Below are 23223 nucleotides of genomic sequence, written 5' to 3'. Positions count from 1 at the left end.
CTTAGTAAAGACTAGTTATTTCATGTAGCTCTCTATTACTTTAATGGTAATTAATAATCAACTTAATGACAAAGGACTTTTATTTTGGCATACTCTTTTAAAGTTTCTAGTTCTCCATTGGGCAGATTTGTTGTCTTTTAGACTGTCAATAAATGAAATGTATGGTAGAAGAAAACCTTCTCTTCATAGTTATGGAGAAAAGAAGAGGAAAAGCCAGAGGTCACAAAATTTTCTTGAAGATCATGTATCTGATAAATAATATCTTCACCTGGTTCTCACCTCTGAAATGTATCTTCCTTTCCAGTAGAACTGTACCAGTATCTAAGCCTTTCTGATATGGATTTTTTGGAGGACAACAATGGTTCAAATTCTAACATTAGTTAACGAATGCTAGAGTTACTATACTGCATTTATGAAGCTCAAGAACTATATATATATATGTGTGTGTGAAAAACAAAAACATGACAAATATGTAAAGAAAACTCATTCATTCAATTTGTATAAAATTTGAACACCTTTTTTTTTGAGAGATACAATGCTCAACACAGAGTATGTGAAGATACTTATGCTACATTCTCCTTTGAAAAAATATCAATCTAATAGAAGAGACAGAAAGGTTAAGAAACAACACATTGCTATCTACACAGTAATAGATATATATGGTAGATATCAATGTGGTAGAATACGCAGAACAATAAATGTGTAAATTCCATGTGTAAAGTTCACAGAATTTTTCAAAGACAAGGTGACATTTGTGCATAGTCTTAAAAACTAGCTAGATGCTTAAGTTAGACAAGAAAGAAAGAATATTTTCAGCAGAACAAACTTCATGTTCATACAGAACTGTGGAGCATTTCATGCTACGAGAACTGCATCTATTTTAGGAGGCCCGGCACATAAGGTTAAAAGAAGCAGTAGTAACTAAGGCTGCTGTTGAAGGCATAACTACCTATCACTTTATTGGAGGGGGCCTATCTAGTTCAAAGCTTTCATCCATTTCTGTAGTCATATATAATACAAAGTATTGAATTATCATATTCATAAATAGCTTGAAGAAGCTTTTTTAAGCATTTGCACCTCGAATATGTATTATTTAATGCAAAACAAATTATTACTTGTATACAGTAAGTTTAAAAATATCTTTTGTATTCAATGGTTATTTAGATAATTTTGTACTATCTTTAATGTTGAAAAAATAGTAGTTATCACAAGTAAGGGAAATTGATCTAGATCTTAATAAAAATATAGATGCTGATAATGGAATTTGGATTCTTAGATAAGTAAATGTTTTGCTGGCCTTAAGGGAAATGAATGAATAATGACTTCAAACATCATAATTTTAGTCTTTAAAAGCCAATATCTTTTATCAGCAGAAAGATATATATATCATCATAGATATAATTTAAGTGTCTCAAATCCTCATATTTGCTTTCTAAAGTAGAATTTAGTGCCTAGCTCTGGGAAGGACACTGATTTCTGCTGCAGGGAACTGGAAGGTAAAAGAATCACCTTTCTAGTTGCATGGAAACTTTATAGTGTGGAATATGGTCATAGACTGAGATACTAACAACTGCCAGAATTTTCTACATTAAATTCTCTATCAGAATCAAAAATGTGAGAGAGAACTTATTATCAGTAAGCATTTGAACAAATCAGGCATGACTCTAACAATATTGGCTTTTCTACAGACCTAAAAGTTCTTCAAAGGCAATAGATTTATTTAAATCCATATATTCTAAAGTAAATATTTTCAAAGGAATGCTTTGGGGTCAAGCAGATTCACAATACAAATAATTAGAAAAAGAAAACAGAAGAAAAATCAAAAGAAAGCGAATCCATTAGCATAATGTTAAGAACAGTGTTCAATATTATTTCAAAAATTTTAGACTAGTGTCCAGTAAGAAAATGATAAGCAAATATTTTAAGAAGTGTATTATTGTTCATCCACACAGCAACATGAAAGCATTAGTTTAATGCTCCCTTTTAATTGGAGCAAAACTCTAAAATCTTCCTGGATTAAAGTAAATATAATTATAAATATCAGCTAATGCTAACACTGTAATTAAAAAGCCCATAAAAATAATTAAATAATAATTTTATCAAATCATATCTTTTTTGGGAGATAATGACCTTGTTAGTTAAACTAAATAAATTCCTTAATAAACAGTATATTTGGTGATGTAGTCTCATTAAAATACTCCAGGTCTCAGTGTTGATTTTCACCAGTGATTAAAATAGAAGTGTGCAAGCATATGATGCAATAGATTTTGAAGAAAAAGTTATAGATCATGCACAAGTGGTCACAAGTAGCAGAGAGGGCTGGAAAAGAAAGAAGCAAAGGGGGGTCACACTCCTAAGTTGTAGGCAGTTAATCGGCGCCAACAGAAGCCTAGAGTTCTTTTAATTAGTTGGAAACTCACTGGAATACTCTTCAGGTGATACTCCTGTTTTCTATCCAATATTGTCATCAGCATAGTAGTAGTCAACTACCAAGTCTTATTCTATTAGAATGGTGGTAAGTGGAACAAGATAATTTAAATATTAAGTATAGCTTTACCAAATTAGAGTCACTAAGTGTTACTCTGGTTAAGGACAAACTTAGTTTCAAGAAGCAATAACAGAAGTTTGACTCCAGTTAGAAAAACTGCTTAGTAGTAAACCTGATAGGGGATGAAGTATCCTTGTTGTCTCTATGGTTTGGATTTGGGACCTTTGCTTGGAGTGACAGGAAGGCTGCCTGCCTACTCACTGAGAGCTCACCTGAATTACTTCATACAATGCACTTTACTCAAGCAGAGGAGCTATTCTTGTTCTCAAGTAACACAATTTGGTTATGGATATATTTTTATCAAGATTTTTTTAAAAAAAATAGACAAATACCTAGTTTGTGTTAATATACAAACCTGTCTAGTGTTGAAACAGATTACATTAACCAGACTTGCAAGTTTCTAAATTTCATGTTTGGGAAAGGCTTTGAATTAGATACACTACTAAAAATGCACCATGGGGTTCTATTAAATTGGCATGTTTTTTTTTCAGTCCTAATTCAGAAAGGAGACATTTTTTTTCATGTTTCTTCTCTACTATTGTTTCTTTTGGATGCTGGTCCAGAGTCCAACACGCTTTTCCTCGTACTCGGGACTTTCTTACTGTGTCTCTGGCCTTTTGGGTGCTTACATATGTCATGGTGTTTTCTTCTCCTTCAAATCCCTCCTTTGGGCAATTGTATAGATTAAAGTTTCCCTTCTTGGTTTTTGTTTTTTACTTTAACACTAATCAAATCATATACAAGATTATCAGAGGAAAAGGAAGAAAAGGGAGAGACTAATATATGAGAACACAGATTTTTTTTTAAAAAAATGTGAAAATGAACACAGAATCATTGCTCATATTTATTGAAACACTGATATATCAGTATATGTGCATACTATGTATTAATCTAATTAGGGTCATTAGCACACTTACTACTTAAAATATGTTTTCTTTTATTTGTTGGGAATATTGGTAAATTTTTGACCTACATGTTTGACAACAATTCACTGTTGTCAATCACTAATACCTCACTGCCCAAGCTGTGAAGTATTACAAGTTACTCCTGCACATCTCAGCTTCTCCAGTCATTAGCTATCATCTCTTTAGCTTCCCACAACACTTTCCTGCCTCTTACATATTCAGAGTTTCGACTTCTACTACATCCATTCTTTTAGCTCCCATGTACGAATGAGGACGTCTTGTGTTTGTCATACTATGTCTCACTTAATATACTTAACGTAATATCCTCAATTCCATTGCTAGTGCCACAAATTACAGGCCATAAGGGAATTTTTAATGGAAAACTACGTTCTCCTGTGAATATGTACCCCTTTTTTTCCCTGACAATTATGTTGACTGTTTTACTTGGCTTCTCCGAGGAGTTCTGCAATGGAGATACGTCATCTTTCTTAACGTGTTTTGTCATTCTTTGGGTTAATAACAGTTGTAGAGCTGCTTCATCATATGGTAGCTGTAGTTGCAGTGTTTTGAAGAATGTCTATAATGGTTTTCATAATGGCTGTAATAATTTACATTTCTCCTCAAACACTACTTTTTAAAAAGGAACTAAATTAAGATAATACACATAACAGAATTTTTATGCAGTTGGGCACCTGGAAAAATAACTTATGTGCTTATGTGTGGATGAGAGTTATATAATTCTTTTTGCATTTGCAGAGAACATACCTATTTCCCTACATGTCTTTGATAATTCACTTTTGGCAACCACTGAAATGAATGTTCTACCCACACAGTAACATAAGGGAGGAAACACAATGGAGAAATACGAATCTCATAATATCACTATGAATACTAGCAACAGATGCAGAAGGCTTTGAGGTTTTCTATAAAAAAAAAGATTTTTTTTTCTGAGAGAGCAGACTTTTACTACATCTCTAAAGGAATATTTTAAATAGTAGAATTTTTAGGAAACCTGACAGGTGGTCTGTCTTGAGAATCAAAATTTTGGCTAAGATTACTTTTATAAAGCAATGGTTTTACCCATATGACTTGTAAAGAGAAAAAAAATGACTACTGATAACACAATTACTACATAGAGAAAAATCATCCTGCTTTTCCCCCTTTAAACAGCAAATGCTTGCACCTAAGTTAGTTTTCTAAAAGTTGCTTGCAGTCCTATTTCTCCTTTGGTCCTGGCATTTTAGCTTTGGAAGGTGACCTCTGGTACAATGCTCACCATTTACTGTAGACAAAATACACCCTCCTTTTGCCTAGTGAATTTTTTTCATATCTTCCTATTTTCAGGAACTGTAGATATTTGACAATTGCACATCACCCTGTCCCTGTATTCTTTTAAATAAAAACTGTACTCTCAGACTCCTTACTCCGATACTAATTTCCTGTGTCATTTTTTGGTAGCGCTTTAGTAGTGTTCTTCCAATTGAATTAAGCAGAGTTATAGTTTATGTTTTAGTTTTTTAAGACTTTCTAGCTTTGCTGTTACATCCTTACACAGTCCTTCTCTCTTGGTGAAATCCACTATGACACATTCTAGCTCAATGACTTTCTTCTATTACACAAACTAAGCCTTGGCATTCTTGACCTAGCCGGTCAAACACAGAGCTTCTTGTTCTGTATCTTAGATACTGCAGCCTTTATGTCTTTCTTTAAAAAAACAAACAACAATAAAAAACCCTTAATGTTTTTATAAATAAGGATTTATTTTTTGGCATGTTTGTTTATGTACATTTGGATATATGGGTTCGACAGAATAGAGGTTAGGGAAAATTTGGAGGAATACATTCTGTCCTTTCACCATGAAATTTGAGGGATTGAACACAGGTCTTCATGTTTTGTAATGGCACATTGACACACTGATCCACAGTATAAGCCTTCTTTACATTCTTACAATGCCACCCTAGTTATTCACTCAGCAAATTCTGAAAACTCAAGATTGTGTTATTAACATTAGAGAAAAAAAGACACAATATATATTCTTGTTCCACTTATCCTACTGCTGAACAGATGTACAGAGATAAAAATATTCATGTATATTAGAAAGAAATAATGAATGTGGACTTCCAGAAAACAATGTATTTCAGGGAAGAAAATAGAGTGACATTTTGACAGGTCAATAATATGACGGCCGGAGAAGGAAGGGGCTGGTGTGGTGGTCAGGGAAGATTTGACATCTAAATAGAATAAGAAGTGATATAGGAATACATCTTGCTGACAAGAGAGGAGAGTGTTTAAAGGACCAGTCAGAACAAAATGCAGAAACTAGAAGCCTGAAAGGGAAAGAGACAAAGAATAAAAGGCAAAGAGGAACCACTGCCTCGAAAACATCATCTTTAGCATAACTGGAATGATACAGCATTAGAGGAGAGCATATAAAGGTCTCCTATTTTCAAGGTACTGTCATCTTAATAATTATTAATGGTTAGATAATGATTTTTAATTAGAGTCCTTAAATTATCTCTCTTAATGAGTATTCAATGACTTTTGGGGGATATGTTCCATGGTTTTATTTCCAACAGAGAACAGCACAGTGTGATGCTCATTTACATCCTCAATTAATGACTGTCAGAAAACAGACAAAAATGTATACACTATCCCAGAGAGCTTATTGCTTTGGGTAGTGGCCGAAAGTGCCATGGCATTTTCATCCCATACCCAAGCATCTCTCAGCAAGCCAGCTACTGTAGCAAATGAGCTAGTTTCCAGTAAGTTACTTTTCTTTTTCAGAGATACTTTTTTTTTTTTTTAATTTAAAGGAACATGTTACCACACTATAAAGCAGTTGCATAGGGGACCAGTTTATGTGCATGGGTGTTTCCTGTGAATGTATGTCTGTGCGCCTTATGAGCACGTATGGTTCTAGGAGGCCCAGAAGAGGGCACCGATTCCCAGGAACCAGAGTTAACAGACTGTTGTGAGCTGTCCTGTGGGTGCTGAAAATTGAACACAGGTTCTTTGGAACACTCCTCATTGCTGAGTGATCGCTCTTCAGCTCCAAGGCAGGATATACATACATACATACATACATACATACATACATACATACATACATACATACATACTATTTTATATAAACTTTATATTTATTTATATTTAATGCTTTTTTAACAGTCCAATCATTATGCTCCTCCCTGTCTATCCTCTGACAATCCCTCATCCCATTCCTTCTCCCGTCTCTAAGAGGATGTCCCCAACTACCCCTACACCACACCAGACCTCACCACTCTGGGGCCTAATGTCTCACAAGGGTTAGATATGCCTTCTCTCACTGAGGCCTGTAAATTACTTTTAAAAACACTAGATGTAAAAAAACAATAATAAATTCCTTTTTTTCGGTCTCTATATAGGAGCTTGATGAGTAACTACTTAATAAAGAGATAAATGTATCACTGTACAAGAGAGAACATGAACTGTAAGCTAGACATGAGCATCTGATGAGAGCGTAGAACACAGCTGGTTAAAACATCAGTTTGAAATATGAGTAGTATATTTATTATCCCATTGAGAAATAGAAACCATGCAGTCTTTCTGCTGAAACAATCTGCTGTACAATTCATAGAGGTATTCCTGTAGACTCTAAGACAAATGTCTAGGTAAGTGTCTCACATTTCTTTAAAAGCAAAGCTAATTCTTTTGTGATCTTTTAATAAAAATTATGTCCTTATGAATTCAATTTATATAAAAGCATATTTTAAAAGAAAATTTTAGTATGTATGTCCAATAGTTTAGTTCATTTTTTCATACATTGTAGTTGAAGCCACTGATGTTATTTTAATAGTTTTTAAGCAACATTTTAGAGGTATATCACTCTATATGTTAATAAGGCCACTGGAAGTGTTTTCCATTAACATTGCATCAGGGATTTAAACCATACCAAGACCAACTGTGAGCATCTAAATTGATGAATCTTTTCAGTGCAGTTTACCACCTTCGTCATCATTATTGTAATGTCATAGTGAAGATTATATTGTTATTTTACTGTCATCATTTTACCTCCAGATCCTCACACACACACAGATGCAGGCACAAATACACACATTGAAACACACACACACACACACACACACACATGCACATTCACATGCAGGTACACACACATACACATGCATGCGCACACACATACATGCACATGCATGCGTTCACACATATTCATAATCTTAAAAGAATTAGTGGGAATTTACTAAGCATGTATTCTAAATATAAAAAGTGAAGTTTAGGGAGTAATCTCTGGAAATTATTAGTTAGCAGGTAACACAGAGTATCAGAAATTTTTATTTCAGAATACTTGATCTTTAATCAATCTTTGTGGTCTTTTTCTATGCTTTCCTCTGCCCATATTTATTTCTGACAGGTAAAATACTTCATTAACTGTTAAAATCATTGCTGAGCATGTACTGAGTGCACATTTAATGCAGGGGGCACTAATTGTGAAAAGGGACATTTTTATAAACCATTATAAAATAGTTTAAGCATAATTAATATAGTTATGCTACTCAAAAATTTTCAGATAACTCCATTATAATCATTGTGAAGTCCCTTAGAATCTCCAAGGGACTGCTGTCAGAGAATTCCATCTGTTCTGCTGGGACTCGGATGAGCGCTTATATTTTTACTTAGCCCTTTCTGTTAATTTCATCATGTTCTGCATACTTAAAGTAATACTCAGAGGATGTGGAAATTCTGTCTTCATGATTTCTAGTGATGGAGGACTCGCTAAAACAAACAAACAAACAAACAAACAAAGCAAAGCAAAGCAAAGCAAAGCAAAGCAAAGCAAAGCAAAGCAAAGCAAACCAAACCAAACCAAACCAAACCAAACCAAACCAAACCAAACCAAACCAAACCAAACCAAAATTCCTGTTTGCAGAGCAGAAATAGAATAAAATCATAGATGTGGGTAACAAGTGGCCTCGAAGTATAGCTTTGTAGTTAGTTTAAATGTTTTTGCCAAGATTGTTATAATAAAATGAGAGTATCTATGTAAGTTGTTTATTGAAATTTGATGTGTACTAAAACCACCAAAAATATTTATTGTTAGAAAGGTAACATATACAATGGGAATTCACATAGTAATAACTTATTATCTTATTATATGTGTATGGATAGTTTGTCTGCATGTATGTCCGTGCATCACTTTTGTGTCTGGCACTTGTAGAAGCCAGAAGAAGGTGTGAGACATTGTGGAACTGGAGTCATATATGCCTGTAAACCACTATGTAGGTGGTACTAGGAACTGAACCCAGGTACTTTGGATCTGTAGCAACAGCTCTTAACTGCTGAACTTTTCTCTTCAGCTCCCAAATAGTTTTTTAAATGTTGGAATATTTAATTAAAAACTTGAGGACTCAGCAAATACACTGTAACAAAGAAAGAGTAAGCCTAATGAAGGGTTGCTTACAGAGTAACCTGTTTTGCATTTTTGAAAGACCCCCCCACCACCACCAACTTACAAACTGAATCATGAATAGCACAGAAAGAGGCATGCAGAGGTTGTTGGTTAATGTCAGAATCTCTGACTCACATGACATCACCGTGATGTGCAAATCAAATGTTGGCAAATCAGATCAGTGTGAAGTCATCAGAAGAGGCCTGTATCCACTTAATGAGAGAGGGCGTTTCTTTGAATTCTGACTTTGTGTTTGATTTTCATTTTATAATATACCACTTCCAATATTTCTATGGTTTGTGTAATTCACCTAGGGAGTTGGACTTTCCATTTCCAGATCTTAGGTAATAATTTAAGATAAATCTATATAGATTTCATCTTGTAGTAGGCTGACTTTTAATCATTCTGCTCAATTTATTTTCCTTAAATTTTATAACTTTACAAGTAATCAAATTGACAAGTATTCAAAATTACAGTTACAACATGAGCTGATATGTACAAACTTCTCAATTAAAATTTACTCCATATTTTCTCAAAATTTGATATGATATATAGATATACATATATGTGTATATATATATGTAAATCTATTTTTCTCTTTTTATTGGATATTTTCTTTGTTTACAACTCAAATGTTATCCCCTTTCCTAGTTTGATATCTATCTATCATCTATCTATCTATCTATCTATCTATCTCTATCTATCTATCTATCTATCTATCTATAATCTATTTTTAAGAATAAAAACTATTACAGATCATAAAGAAGACTGGTAGAATGTAAGAAATCATAAACAAATTGACCTGATATCAAAATGTATAGAAAATAAATCTAATTTTTTTGGACTATATATTTTTTCTCTCCAAGATGGAAATATTATAGGGTTAGTTAAGAGGACTTGACATTTATTTTAACATTTTATGTCTTTGGTTACCATGCAATGGCATAAGCTACATCCTTCTTTGTGTAGGGACTATTTTTGAACTTTTCATAGAGATAAATGTGGCTTCACTAAATTATCTTAGGTCAGGTACAGGTACTGATGTTTCTCTCTCTCTCTCTCTCTCTCTCTCTGACAGAACTAAATGATAGGTATCAATTCTTGGATTTATAATTTTTGCTTTTTGTTGTTTAAATGCTTGCTTGTTTTATTTAAAAGAAATGGACTCCTTATTGTAATTATACATATTTGATTAACACATTTGTTAAAAGAGAATATATACTTAGTTCATGGGATGTCAATAAAGTTATCAATTATTTGGAGTCTTCTCCATTTAAGATTTATCACTTCCTGCTTGTTCAATTGCTTTGATTTTTATAGAACATCTGAATTTATAATTTGGGATAAATATTTGTGTCATTTTAATAAACTTAGATCATTTCTTCAAACTTCTCCAGGCATACATTTAATAAAGACAATATATGACAAATTCACATTTGTCACTATCTAAAGTGGATAAATTTATTTTCTTTTTGGGGAATTGTTTTGTTCTATTTTCAACACAGGGTCTCACTTTATAAATCTGTCTGTCCTGAAAAATCACGTGTAGACCAGTCTGGCCCAGAACTTATACATGGTCTGCCTGATACTATATTCTGCTGACATTAAACGTATGGACCACTATACATGGCTTTGAGAAAATTTGAAAATCTATCCCATTAAAATCAGAAATGAGAAGGGATAGCCACTGTTCTTATTCCTCTCTGTATAGTATATGAAGCATTGGCTAAAACAATGAAACAGAGAAGAGAAATAAAGGATACACATAAAAAAAGAAGTAAAAAATTATCTCTATTTGCAGATGATTGAGATTATATATGATGTAATTCTCTCTCATATATATAATATGATACATATATAACATACATGACACATATATGCATATATATGTGAGTCATCCCAGAACCTCCACTAGGAAACTAGAAATGATCAACATTTCAGCAAATTGGCAGAATACAAAATCCACTTGCAAACAGTGGAAGCCTTTTTGCATAGCAATCAACAAATATGCTATGAAAGAGATCAAGAAACTATCCTATTCACATTAGCATCAAGAATATTTAGAAATAAACCTAACCAAGCAGTTCAACCTTATAAGAAAAACCCTAAAATTTGGTAATGCAAAAATTCTTTGGGGACCTTTGTATCATTTCCAAATTAGTGTAATGGTTAATGTTTTCAATTTATAATGTAAACCCTTTTCAAGGAGGAAACATATACAGCAATGAAATAAAATATACAAGTTCTTTGAGGGACTTTAGACGTCTTCAAGAACCAACAGTACAATTTTCAAAGAACACCAAGGTATAATTCACATACTGGATACAATTTTCACTGGTTCACACCAATGATAATTCATGATGACTGCCAATAACAAAGTTGTTGTAAAATTTGGAAAAAATAGGGTTATTTGAAGGTCTATCCTTTTCAATAATTATAGGGCTAGACTAAATATCCAGAATTACAAAAATACTACCCAAATCTACAAATGCCCAGAAATTTATCTATTTGACTATATCTTATCATCAAAGTTTTGACTCAGCACAGTTATTTGATTGTTTCTGTCCTGAAGCAATTTGCTTAAGACTCAATGCATTAGGCTTTAATGAGCTTACTTTTACAATCATTAAAAACTCTCTCTTCCCTTGAGCTAATTACATAATTGATTATTTGAGAAAAACAGAGATTTTAAGATTAATTATATTTTTACTCAGAGTAATTTTCTTGTTGTCACTTCTTCTGCACACCAGTGCCTCATAAAGTATACAATGTAGAAACACTCCACACCCAAATTTCATTACTAACATTTGTCATTTCTAATTTTAATTGCCATTAACACTGAATATTTCCCATGAAATAAGGATAGTTAATCTTTATGAATACATTTCATCCCTTAACCTAAAAACAGTTACAGAATAATTATACTTTATCTTTTTTTTCCTGATCATCTTGTTGACTGTCTCCATTTTGAAGACACTTTACAGTTTTACCCTGTTCTGATATCTTTATAGACACTTCTAGTTTTATTTTAAATTAACAACACCATTCTTGCTCCCAGGGTTTTCTTACCATAAAGCAACCAACACTTTCACTGCCTCGATAAAAAGATGCTTCTTATTTTGAGCCAGTATAATGCTGAAGGATTTAAAATAGTTTTATTTTATGGTAAATTTATTTTCCTTATTTTCATAATTCTAAAGTACCACATGAAGTCTATTTATTTACAAAGAAGTACACTTTCACGACAGAAAACTCCTTAACAAGGTCATCTGAAATTCAAATCAACATGGTCTGTGGTTTATGTTTTACCCAGAGATCATGTTGATGTGTGTGATCTGTGTTGCTATGGAAGGACTATGCTTTCTCTGGAGACCATGTTTAGGTCCATGGTGTACGTTAAGGTTTGTATCTAGAGAGGTAGCTGGAGTACATGTAGATAGATGTCTATTGTCCATTCTGATGCTGTTTTGGGCAAGAAAGCTTCTTTTGTATTGGTATTGATGATTGCAGACTTATAATTGAGAATGATGACAACGAAGAGTTCTGTGACAACCTTTTCTCAAAGACCCTCAAAATGAAATAGTCTAGTTAGAACACCAATGCAGAGTCCTTAAAAATTGTCACAGCAGTGAATGATCATTTTGATGCATTCTTGGGTTTGGTTTGCAAGGATTTTATTGAATATTTTTGCATCAATGTTTATAAGGGAAATTGGTCTGAAGTTCTATTTCTTTGTTAGGTCTTTATGTGGTTTTGGTATCTACGTAAATGTGGCTTCATAGAACAAATTGGGTAGTGTTCCTTCTGTTTCTGTTTTGTACAATAGTTTTAAGAGTATGGGTATTAGGTCTTATTTGAAGGTCTGATAGAATTCTGCATTTAACCCATCTGGTATCTGGTCCTGGGAAGTTTATTTTCGTTTTTTGGTTTTTTGGTTGGTTGGTTGGGTTTTTTTTTTTGTTTTTTTTTTTGTTTTTTTTTTTGTTTGTTTGTTCTGTTTTTGTTGTTGTTGTTGTTGTTGTTGTTGTTGTTTTTGTTTTTTTTTGGGGGGGGACTTTTAATGACTTCTTCCATTTCTTTATGGGACTGTTTAGATGGTTTATCTGGTCCTGATTTAACTTTGGTACCTGGTATGTTTGGCCCCCTCGGCCATACTAAATGGGTTCCTGAGTGGGAGGCTGAAGCTGTTAGGGAGGAAACTGTGAGAAAAGAAAGGAGACCAAGACAGATTCCAATCAAGGCCCAATGCTTGCTAAGAGTCTGTGCATATAAAGGGGGAAAGCCCATCTCCTGCCATGCCAGGCTTCTTGATGCTTTGTTGCCAAGTTGTTAGCACTTAGTCAGCTAGAGCTGTTAGCATTAGGTTGCCAATTCAGGTTGTTAGCTATCTCAGGAATATCTCAGGAAGACAGGTTCAACCTCTCAGCAGGTAGAACAGCACAGGTGACAGAACAATAGAACCATCTAGGTCAGAAGACTCCACCCTAGGTAGTCTTATTCACAGTGGCGGGCAGAGGCTACAATATGTGTCTAGAAAATTGTCCATTTTATCCAGATTTTCCTGTTTTGTTGAGTATAGGCTTTTGTAGTAGAATCTGATGATTTTTTAAAATTTCCTTAGTTTCTGTTGTTAAGTTTTCCTTTTCATTTCTGATTTTGTTAGTTTGGATACTGTCTCTCTTCCCTCTGGTTATTCTGGCTAAGGGTTTATCTATCTTGTTGATTTTCCCAAAGAACCAACTCCTAGTTTTGTTGATTCTTTCTATAGTTCTTTTTGTTTCTATCTGGTTAATTTCAGCCAAGTTTGATTATCTCCTGCTATCTACTCCTCTTGGTGTATTTGCTTCTTTTTGATCTAGAGCTTTCAGCTGTGCTGTCACACTGCTAATGTAAGCCCTCTCCAGTTTCTTTTTGGAAGCACTCAGAGCTACAAGTTTTCCTGTTAGTACTGCTTTCATTATGTCCCATAAGTTTGATTTCATTAAATTCTAAACAGTATTTTGTTTCTTTCTTTCTTTCTTTCTTTCTTTCTTTCTTTCTTTCTTTCTTTCTTTCTTTCTTTTCTCTCTCTCTCTCTCTCTCTCTCTCTCTCTCTCTCTCTCTCTCTTTCTCTTTCTTTCTTCCTTTATCAAGTTATCATTGAGTAAAGCAAGAGCCTCTAAGGACCCCACAGGGATGACATTAACTGAAATACCCCACAAAGGGGAGGGAGAACCTGTTTGACCATTTCCAGTGTTTAGGCATGGCTCCCCAGTTGACAATGGGGCCATCCAACCATCTCCAAAACTTTAACCCAGAGTTGCACCTGTCTAAAAGAAATACAGGTAAAAAGAGTGGAACAGAGACTGAAGGAAAGGCCATCCAGAGACTGCCCCACCTGGGGGGCCCAACACACATGCAGACACCAAACCCAGACACTATTGCAGATGCCAAGTGCTTGCTGACAGTAACCTGATACACCTGTCTCCTGAGAGGCTCTGCCAGATCCTGACCAATACCACAGCCAACCATCTGACCGAATACAGAGACCCCAATCATGGAGTTAGAAGAAGAAAGGAATGACTCAAAGGGATGCCTTATCTGGTATCCCTCACTTGATGCTCTGTCTTTCTGCTGGAGATGGGCTCTATAAGTTCCCTCTCCCTACTGTTGGCCTTTTCATGTAAGGTCCCTCCCTTTGAATCCTGGTAGTCTCTCACCTCCAAGGTCTTTGGTGGATTCTGGAAGGTCCTCCGAATCTCCTACCTCCCGAGGTTGCCTGTTTTCATTTTGTCTGCTGGCCCTCATACATTGCTTCTTGAATGGATCCTTAATATACTAACCCCCTGTTGAACTTCCAGTCAAATAATGGAGATAAATAGTAGACAGTTGTACAACTGGGCATGACTGGGCACCATAAATGCAATGAACAGAGAACTACAAAAAATGTTGTTATATTTAGAGCTTTAAATTTATTAGAAAAATATATTTGAATATTTGGTGACCACTCTTTTAACCTATTTCATAATACATATTACTAGTTTTCCCATGTGCACTAAAAACAAATAAATACTAACCAAAGGATGTCTTAAAGTAAGAAAGATTTAATATCTTATACTTCTTGACAAATAAATTGGTAAGTCTTTAAAAAATTAACTTTGCAAGTTTTGCATGTGTTATATTTTTAGACAGTTATGCTTAAATGTAATTATCAGTATAAACATAATGAAGGTATTTGAATTATATCAACATCTACTCAGAGAAAACCTTTTGTTTCTTAATGATTTGAGATTTCAATGAAATACACAGTATTCTTGTTTGTGCTTTAATGTATACGAAGAAGGGTGAGGGCAGGTATAAGTAAGAGAGACTGATCCAATAGGAGTCATGGGAGCAGAGAGAAAGTCTTTGATGAGAGATAGAGTTTGAGTAGTATGAGAAAAGGAACAGGGAAAGGCTAGTCACTGGGACTAGATAACCTATTTGATGTTTATTACTAGAAAGAACTGAATTTAACTTCTTTCAGCAGACATAAATTTCCTAAAGTTCTTCATTTAAGGGTTTGCCTTGTATAATTTACCGATCAACTTTGTCATATCAACTGGTTTTGTCCTTGTGACTATGTTTTTGATTTGACCATATTTTTGACATTTCATAATGTAATTTGCCTATCATTTATAAAAGATGCTATCACACAACAAACATCCTGGGCCTTTACTCCTCCGAAATTTTCTTTTCCCTCTGACACCATGTTCTCTGCCCCTAAGTTTATGTCAAGATACAGTAATTAGCATTTATTCTCCCACAGTAAACGTTCTTTATATGTTTGCCCACAATGGTTTTCATCTAGTACAAACAAATTTATTTGATGAATACTGAGGGCTCCATTTATAGTGGGTAGGTTTCAGCATTTAGAATGTAGTGTGCAACTAAGTTGCATTAGGAAAATGTTAGTCCTCTAAAGTTCATGACCTCATCAGTCAACAATAGCTAGGTTTATAGTGGTTTATAGCACTAGGCATGAACTCCTACCTAAGAATGAGTAACTCCAGGTTCAGACACCTCTAAATTTAAGTTCCATTATTTGGACCTTCCGGCATTTCTTGCCATATTTGTCATTATTGCTTTTTGCAAAAATAACAATGGATAGGGATATTTATTGCTTTCCTTCCTTGGAAACTTGTATTTCCTAATATTATCGAAGCTATTCCTCGGAGTGGAGATTTTCATGTCAGTTCCATCCACATTCCTCCAAAGTATATGATGTTTTCAGCAGTACGCTCTTGGGTTCACGTTCTGTTCTTGGGCAACAAGAACAATGACAATAGCCTATATTGTTGTCTCTACAAGTCCATGATCAACAACTGGAAGTGAAGTTTCCTATTACTGGCAAAGGGGTTTATATTTCATAGTCTGTGGCTCTTGAGTGAACATTATCACCAGAAATCAATTTTAACTATGAATATATGCACACATATATGCTTTTACTAACTATAAACATATTTAAAACATATTTTCTTATGGCCTTTTCAAACATCCTTAGGACTATTTATCCTCTTTTCCTACTTTACCCTCTCTCTCATCCTCTTCATTACCCTCTGTATTGACTTCCCTTACACATTTCCAGTTGAACTTTAGCCACTATTATTTCCTAATTCCTCCTTCATGACATCTGTGTCCTATCATTTATTATTATGTGAGAAAATATGATAATATGCATTTAAAATTAACATATAAAATTCAACTTATAACTAATATTTTAATTATATGTAAAATGTTGAGCAGATCAAGATATAATTCATAAATTTAAAAGTCAATTCTATATGCAAAAAGAAACAGCAAATAACTTGTCACCTTTTGCTAAGACTGTTTTACAAATAAAAATTCAATCATATCAACCCACATTCTCTTGTGGTGATAGTTAAGGAGAGAAATTAGGGCTGGTGACACAGTAGAGCAGTGCTCTACCATTTTACAACATAGCATCTGACAGATATCTCTGATATTTTCTTTTCAGTTATCTAGTTTGGTAGCATTAAAGTCAGTCTGGCTTTGCTGTCAAGATTAGCCTTGAAATTCTGTACTTGAGTGATGTATCTACTCAAATTTGTACATAGTTCTAACATAGATCATCAGATTATACTTTTCGTTTCTTTTCTTGCCACAATAGAATATGTGCTGTATCCCCTTTTCACTGAGATAGTTTATCTTTTTTAATTTATAATTGTCATTTAAAATAGTTATTTAATTTTATTTCCCTATAGAAGATAATTAAGTCAATCTTAAAACAGAATATGAATAAAATCATGACTGTTTTCAAATTCAAGTGGTATATTTTTGTAAATCATTTGAGGTTAAGTCTTGTTCACGGGAAGTGTTCAATATGAAATTTGAGTTTTCATATTGAATTTTCAGTTTGAATTATGAGATTTATAAAATATATCTCTAAAAACACTAAACCACACACACACACACACACACACACACACACACACACACACACACGCATACACACACATACACACACAGTACCTGGTCCAAACACATCCAGACACTGTGATTGCTGCAGCGGTCTCTATGCGTCCCTATGACTTTTGCTCACATTGATTTAGAGGGCTTTATTTTCTTTCTGTCTTTGATACCTTGGGGCTTGTAGTTTACTACAATTCCTGAGAATGTGAATGGCTGGTTTCCTGATTTTCGTGCATTCTCTTGAGCTCTTTTCATTTTCCTAAAAGCTAATTTCTCTCATCCAACTTCAATGTGATAATTTTTATTTCATCTTATATTTTCTTATATTTTAAAAAAAATGAATAAAAGTTAATGAGTGAATGAGTCAATCAGTCATAACTAGCCACTAGGGTAAGGCTAACAACTAACTGTCATTATGCCTTTTGGGAAAGGGCAAATCAGTAGAGTGAAACTGGTATTGTCAAACATTAAAGCAGGTCTGACGTTCAAGAGTAGAAAGACCACCAAATAATATCCATTTTGTTTTTGGTATTTGCTTACAGTTTGGTAATTTGTTTTTTGTTTGTTTCTTTGTTCGTTTTGTTTTGGGGGTGTGGCTTTATTTTATTTTATAGATTTTGTGGGGTTGGTTGTATTTGGCTTTGGTTGTTTGTATTTTTTTTTAATTTAAAATTGGGTGTGTAAGGAGGGAAAGAATATCTGGAATGACTTGGCAGAAGGTAGAGTATGATAAGAATATATTTAAATTTAAAAATCCTTTTAGATAATGAAATATAATTAAGACTATAATTTAGGCAATTTAATATGCATAAATGAAATAGCTATACATCGAAAGTTACTTATATAATTCTCATTAAAAAATTTTAGCAATTGGTTTGGATTCTTGTCCTGAGCCACAAACCCCAAGCAGTGGAATTAAAGTTGGAGACAGATACATGGTTGGTGATGTGGTGTCATTCCAATGTGATCAAGGCTATTCTCTTCAGGTAAGTCAGTTTTAAAACTAGTGTGTTATCAAGACTCTATAATCTCATTATTCTATAGGATATTTAAACTACATGAAAAATTTTAGTCTCCTAAGTTCAATATGATTATAGATTTTATTTAGTACAAATATAATATAGTTTAAATATTAAAACATTTTTATACAATAATTTTGTAACAATTCTTTATGTGTCTCATTTTGCATAGTCTAACAAAGTATTATAAAGCACTACATACTCGGTCATTTCAGCTATTTTGTTAACTTAATAGATCATCCTTTGATAGGAAAATATTAAAACCATAATTCTATACCTAAACATGATGAATTTCTATCAAGACTTTGCAGTTTTTATGCCAAAATTTATTTCAAGTATGTAAAATTACCTCACCTAAGTAATATTAAAGCTCACATATGTAGTATGACATGAAACAGGATTAACGTCTATGTGTATGTCATGTATATACTACATTAAACTGTCAGTATGCTAAGATCATCCAATCTTTTATAAGTGTGTACTGAGCTGCACTGCTTTTATGTAGGGCCATTCTCATATTACGTGTATGCCTGGACCTGTAAGGAGATGGAATTATCCAATCCCCATTTGTTTGGGTAAGTTCAAAGACAGATGATTTTATGTAATTTCTCAAATTTAAGAGCTTCACTTTATAATCCATGTTCTAATGTATTTTTGTGTTTTTATGTATTTCATGTAAATGTTATTTTGCTACCTACGATTAACTTTTCGTGATTTTAATATGTTACAACTTTTAACCTAAAATACAAAACAATGAGTGAAAAATATATAGATATTAATAGAATATATTTGTTTTTATTCATACGCCATTTTTTACTATGACATAATAAGAAATATATCAGAATAATAAGTAAATATCCTACTGATAACTATCAATTCAAGGTAAAAACTAACAGTAATACTTAAATAAAATCAAGGTAGAAAATTTACCTTTCTTTCTTTCTTTCTTTCTTTCTTTCTTTCTTTCTTTCTTTCTTTCTTTCTTTCTTTCTTTCTTTCTTTCTTTCTTCATGGTTTTTAGAGACAGGGCTTCTCTGTGTATCTCTGGCTGTCCTGGAACTCACTCTATAGACTAGGCTAGCTTCAAATTCAGAAATCTGCCTGCCTCTGCCTCCCGAGTGCTGGGATAAAAGGTGTGTGCCACCACTGCCTTGGTACACTTCATTTTATATGTTGATATTATATGCAACTACATAAGATACTTATCAGACTTTGAGGTCCAACATTAGTATATTCAAATTTTAGCTCAATACAAAATAGCTTCTCTTGAGTTTCTCTTTGGTCATCTGCTGTATGAAATAACAATTTTTTGTTTCAACAATTTATTTTAACATTATTGGACAGAATGTGTTTAACGAGTTTAGATCTGAATGTGGGCTATTGCAGTAAAATACAAGTTAAAGGTTTCAAATTAATGTGTGGGCTGCTTTTAAAAAGTTAAGAAACATGATGATAGGATATCTACTGACTATCAAAAATGTGCCATATAGAAATATATATATATAAGAAAGTGTAAAAACAATTCATATTATGATCATATCTTCATCACAAACAAAGAAACACTCATGGAAAGAAAGAAAAAAGCATGAATTAAAATGATGGTCTGAAGGTGGAAGATTTTAAAGGCAGTTTTCTTTATTTTTAAATTTTGTTATATTTTTACATACTTTATATAATAAAGTATATAATATATTGCAGAAAATTAATTAAAAATGTTGTAAACAAAAAGGTGACCAGAAATAAAAATATAGTGAGTAGTGTTTGGTTAATTTATTTTATTTTATTTTATTTTATTTTTTTTACTCTGCTAAGATGATCTGTTGAAAGCAATTTCAAGGAGAGGAGGCTTATTTGATTGACACTTGAAGGATACAGCTCACCATGGTGGGGAAGTCAGTGCAGGATGATGAGGCATCCGGTCATGTCCTACTACTGTCCAAAAGTAGAGATGCTCATAAAGCCGTTCCTTTTTATGTAGTTCAGAGCCTCAGCCACCAAAATAGTGGTATCCTCAATATTTTAGAGGAGATCTTCTCAGTTCAAATTGTCAAGTTTAGTAGTACTTTCCAGAAAAGCTGAGAGGTGAGCGTTAAGCAGTATAACTTAACCACCTAAGTGATTCTCGACTCCTTAGATTTGACAGTAGTAAGTATCACAAGCAACTTGAAGACAGATGTAAAAATTGAAATGCAGAAAATCAAAGTCCAGACTAAAGCAAATTTAAGATATAATCGATGTCCCAATATAACCCAATTTCTTTTCTTTTCTTCTTTCCTTCTTTTTTTTTAAAAACTCTTTAATCTTTTTTTTTAAACAGTCCAGTTTTTGCCCACATCCCTCTCCACCCTCTGACTTCTGATTATTTCTCATCCCATACTTCTTTCCACCTCCCACCCCCCTTCTCCAAGAGGCTGTTACCCCCCACACACACACACAAACCTCCCCGCCTCCTGGGGCCTCGAGTCTCTTGAGGGTTAGGAGCACCTTCTCTCACTGAGGCCAGACCAGGTAGTCCTCTGCTGTGTATATGTTGGGGGCCTCAGATCAGCTGGTGTATGCTGCCTGATTGGTAGCTCAGTCTCTGAGAGATGCTGGGGATTCAGGTTAATTGAGACTGCTGGTCTTCCTATGGGGTCACCCTCCTCCTCAGCTCCTTCCAGCTTTTCCCTAATTTAACCCCAGGGGTCCCTGGCTTCTGTCCATTGATTAGGTGTAAGTATCTACATCTGACTCTTTCAGCTACTTGTTGAGTGTCTTGGAGGGCAGTTATGCTAGGCTCCTGTTTGTAAGCATACACTTATAGCATCAGTAACTGTGTCAGGCCTTGGGACCTTCCCTTGAACTGGATCCCAATTTGGGCTGGTGGCTGTACCTCCTTTCCCTCAGGCTCTTCTTGATTTTTGACCCTGCAGTTCTTTCAGACAGGAACATTTATGGGTCAGAGCTTTTGAATGTGGGATGGCAACCCTATCCCTCCACTTGATGTCCTGCCTTTCTACTAGAGGTGGTCTCTACAAGTTTCCTCTCCCCACTGTCGGGCATTTCATCTAAGATCCCTCCCTTTGAGTTCTGAGAGTCTCACCTCCCAGGTCTCTGGTACATTCTAGGTAGTCCTCCCTCCTCCTACCTCAAGATATTGCCTGCTTCCATTCATTCTGCTGGCCCTCAGGGCTTCAGTCCTATTTCCTGCTCTGCCCCCCAATACCTGATCATGTTTCCCATTTCCCCTCCCTGTCCCCTGTCCCACCGAGATCCTTACCTCCTTCTGCCTTAGTCTGATTGATAAAATCATTCTTCTTATAGCTTATTAATTATCAGACTTGTGATACTCATTTTTTAAAAAAATGGAATAGTGAATAAACTTTAATAGTTTGTGTTAAAGATTAATTTGATGTCATGATCAATGGACTGACAATTTAGAGAGAAAAATCTTTTTAGAGCTTAATTGTAATACACATTTGAAAAAAAATTATAAGCTTGTTGAATTTATATGCATACATAAATAAAGGGAAAATCTATGTCAGTGTATATATGTCAGACTAATTTCTAATATCACACATAGATAAAATATTTCATGGATCTCTATTTATGAAATGCAACACGAAGTTTAAATATGTAGCTCGTGCCTACCTTAAAAAGAAATTACAAGCAAGTGTTTAGGAAATAGTCATAAAATTCAACATCATACCCAACAATTAACTGTCTTATATTTATATGTCACCGACGAAAGCATGCTAAATATGGCTTTACAGCAAAGAATATTTTCTAAGATAAAAATATACTTCAATATACATTAAATAATTCCATCTACTTTCCACACAAAATTAAATTAGCAAATTTCCATTTTAGAATGGCCTCTTAGGTTGTCAAGAGTAAAGCCACTCCATAGGGTTTCCAAACTAAGCATATTTGTTATTGCTGCCCATTTTTTCAAATGTCTGTGTTTTACTGTGCTTGTTTATGTCCTGATCTTTTTAGAATAAAATGAAACCAATAGTTTCTTAAAATTCTTCATTCAGCCTTCTTCTGAACAGGGAAAAATGGTTGTGAAAGTGTCTCCCTTTAACAGGGCATGGAGAGCTGACCCAGTCGGCTTTATTTTAGTTTAAATTGCATCGCCTTTAGAATGACTAGACACAGTAGTCGATGTTCTTAAGAAAGAAAAATAAGCTGCATGATTTCTTGCCACGGCTGAAAAGACTTGTCCTTTGCTTAAGTGTACTCATTGTGAGCAAACTGGTACTTGCTAAGCAGTAATTAACTTAAGCTGCACTTTTTTTTTCTGAGTTATTATGCCTTTTGTGCTGGTTTAGAAAAATGAGTTATGAATCAACTAGCGTTTGCTGAAGGAATTGGGCCTATATTTAATTTTCTCAAATAGTATTACCTTAGATGCCATTTGAAGACTTACGGTGATTTCGATACTTTTTAAATACAAAGATATATTTCATAATTCTGCTTTCTATGAGAATTCTATTGTTTTGCAGCTCAGTGTGGAGGTGCAATGTCAGACTTCAGTGGTGTGATACTCAGTCCTGGTTTTCCCGGAAACTACCCCAGCAGCTTAGATTGCACATGGACAATAAAGCTGCCTATTGGCTTTGGTATGTATAAGTATATGGAAGACATTCCACTATTTATCAATGCATTGTTAAGAAGATGCAATATAGGTCCAATATTAGTATATGTTTACAGGTTAATGTTTCACTATGAGTACATGAAATAATGTATATTGAGGAATATAATTTGCTTAATATTTGCCTCAGTAAAACATATTTTACTATCACAAATAAGGCTACTATGAACATAGTGGAACATGTGCCCCTGTGGCATGATGGGATATTGTCTGGGTATATT

General features: G+C 34.0%; 1 protein-coding gene across 12 annotated transcripts in view; it reads left to right on the top strand.

Annotated features, from left to right (window-relative positions):
- Window positions 1-23223, top strand: part of Csmd3 (CUB and Sushi multiple domains 3) — a 1211921-nt gene that overhangs the window by 1063272 nt on the left and 125426 nt on the right. For all 12 annotated transcript variants that reach the window (XR_001781523.2, XR_003951374.1, NM_001081391.2 and 9 more), the window contains 3 exons: window positions 18215-18333; window positions 18872-18941; window positions 22854-22970. Coding sequence is in view for 10 of the 12 variants with exons in the window: in NM_001081391.2 (NP_001074860.2) it covers window positions 18215-18333; window positions 18872-18941; window positions 22854-22970 (306 nt within the window). In the remaining 2 variants the exon portion in view is untranslated. The remainder of the gene's footprint in view (window positions 1-18214; window positions 18334-18871; window positions 18942-22853; window positions 22971-23223) is intronic.

Source organism: Mus musculus, chromosome 15, assembly GCF_000001635.26.
Source record: "Mus musculus strain C57BL/6J chromosome 15, GRCm38.p6 C57BL/6J".
Classification (NCBI taxonomy): Eukaryota; Metazoa; Chordata; class Mammalia; order Rodentia; family Muridae; genus Mus; species Mus musculus.
Note: the sequence above shows the minus strand (reverse complement) of the source record. Positions and strands in the feature narration are given on the sequence as shown.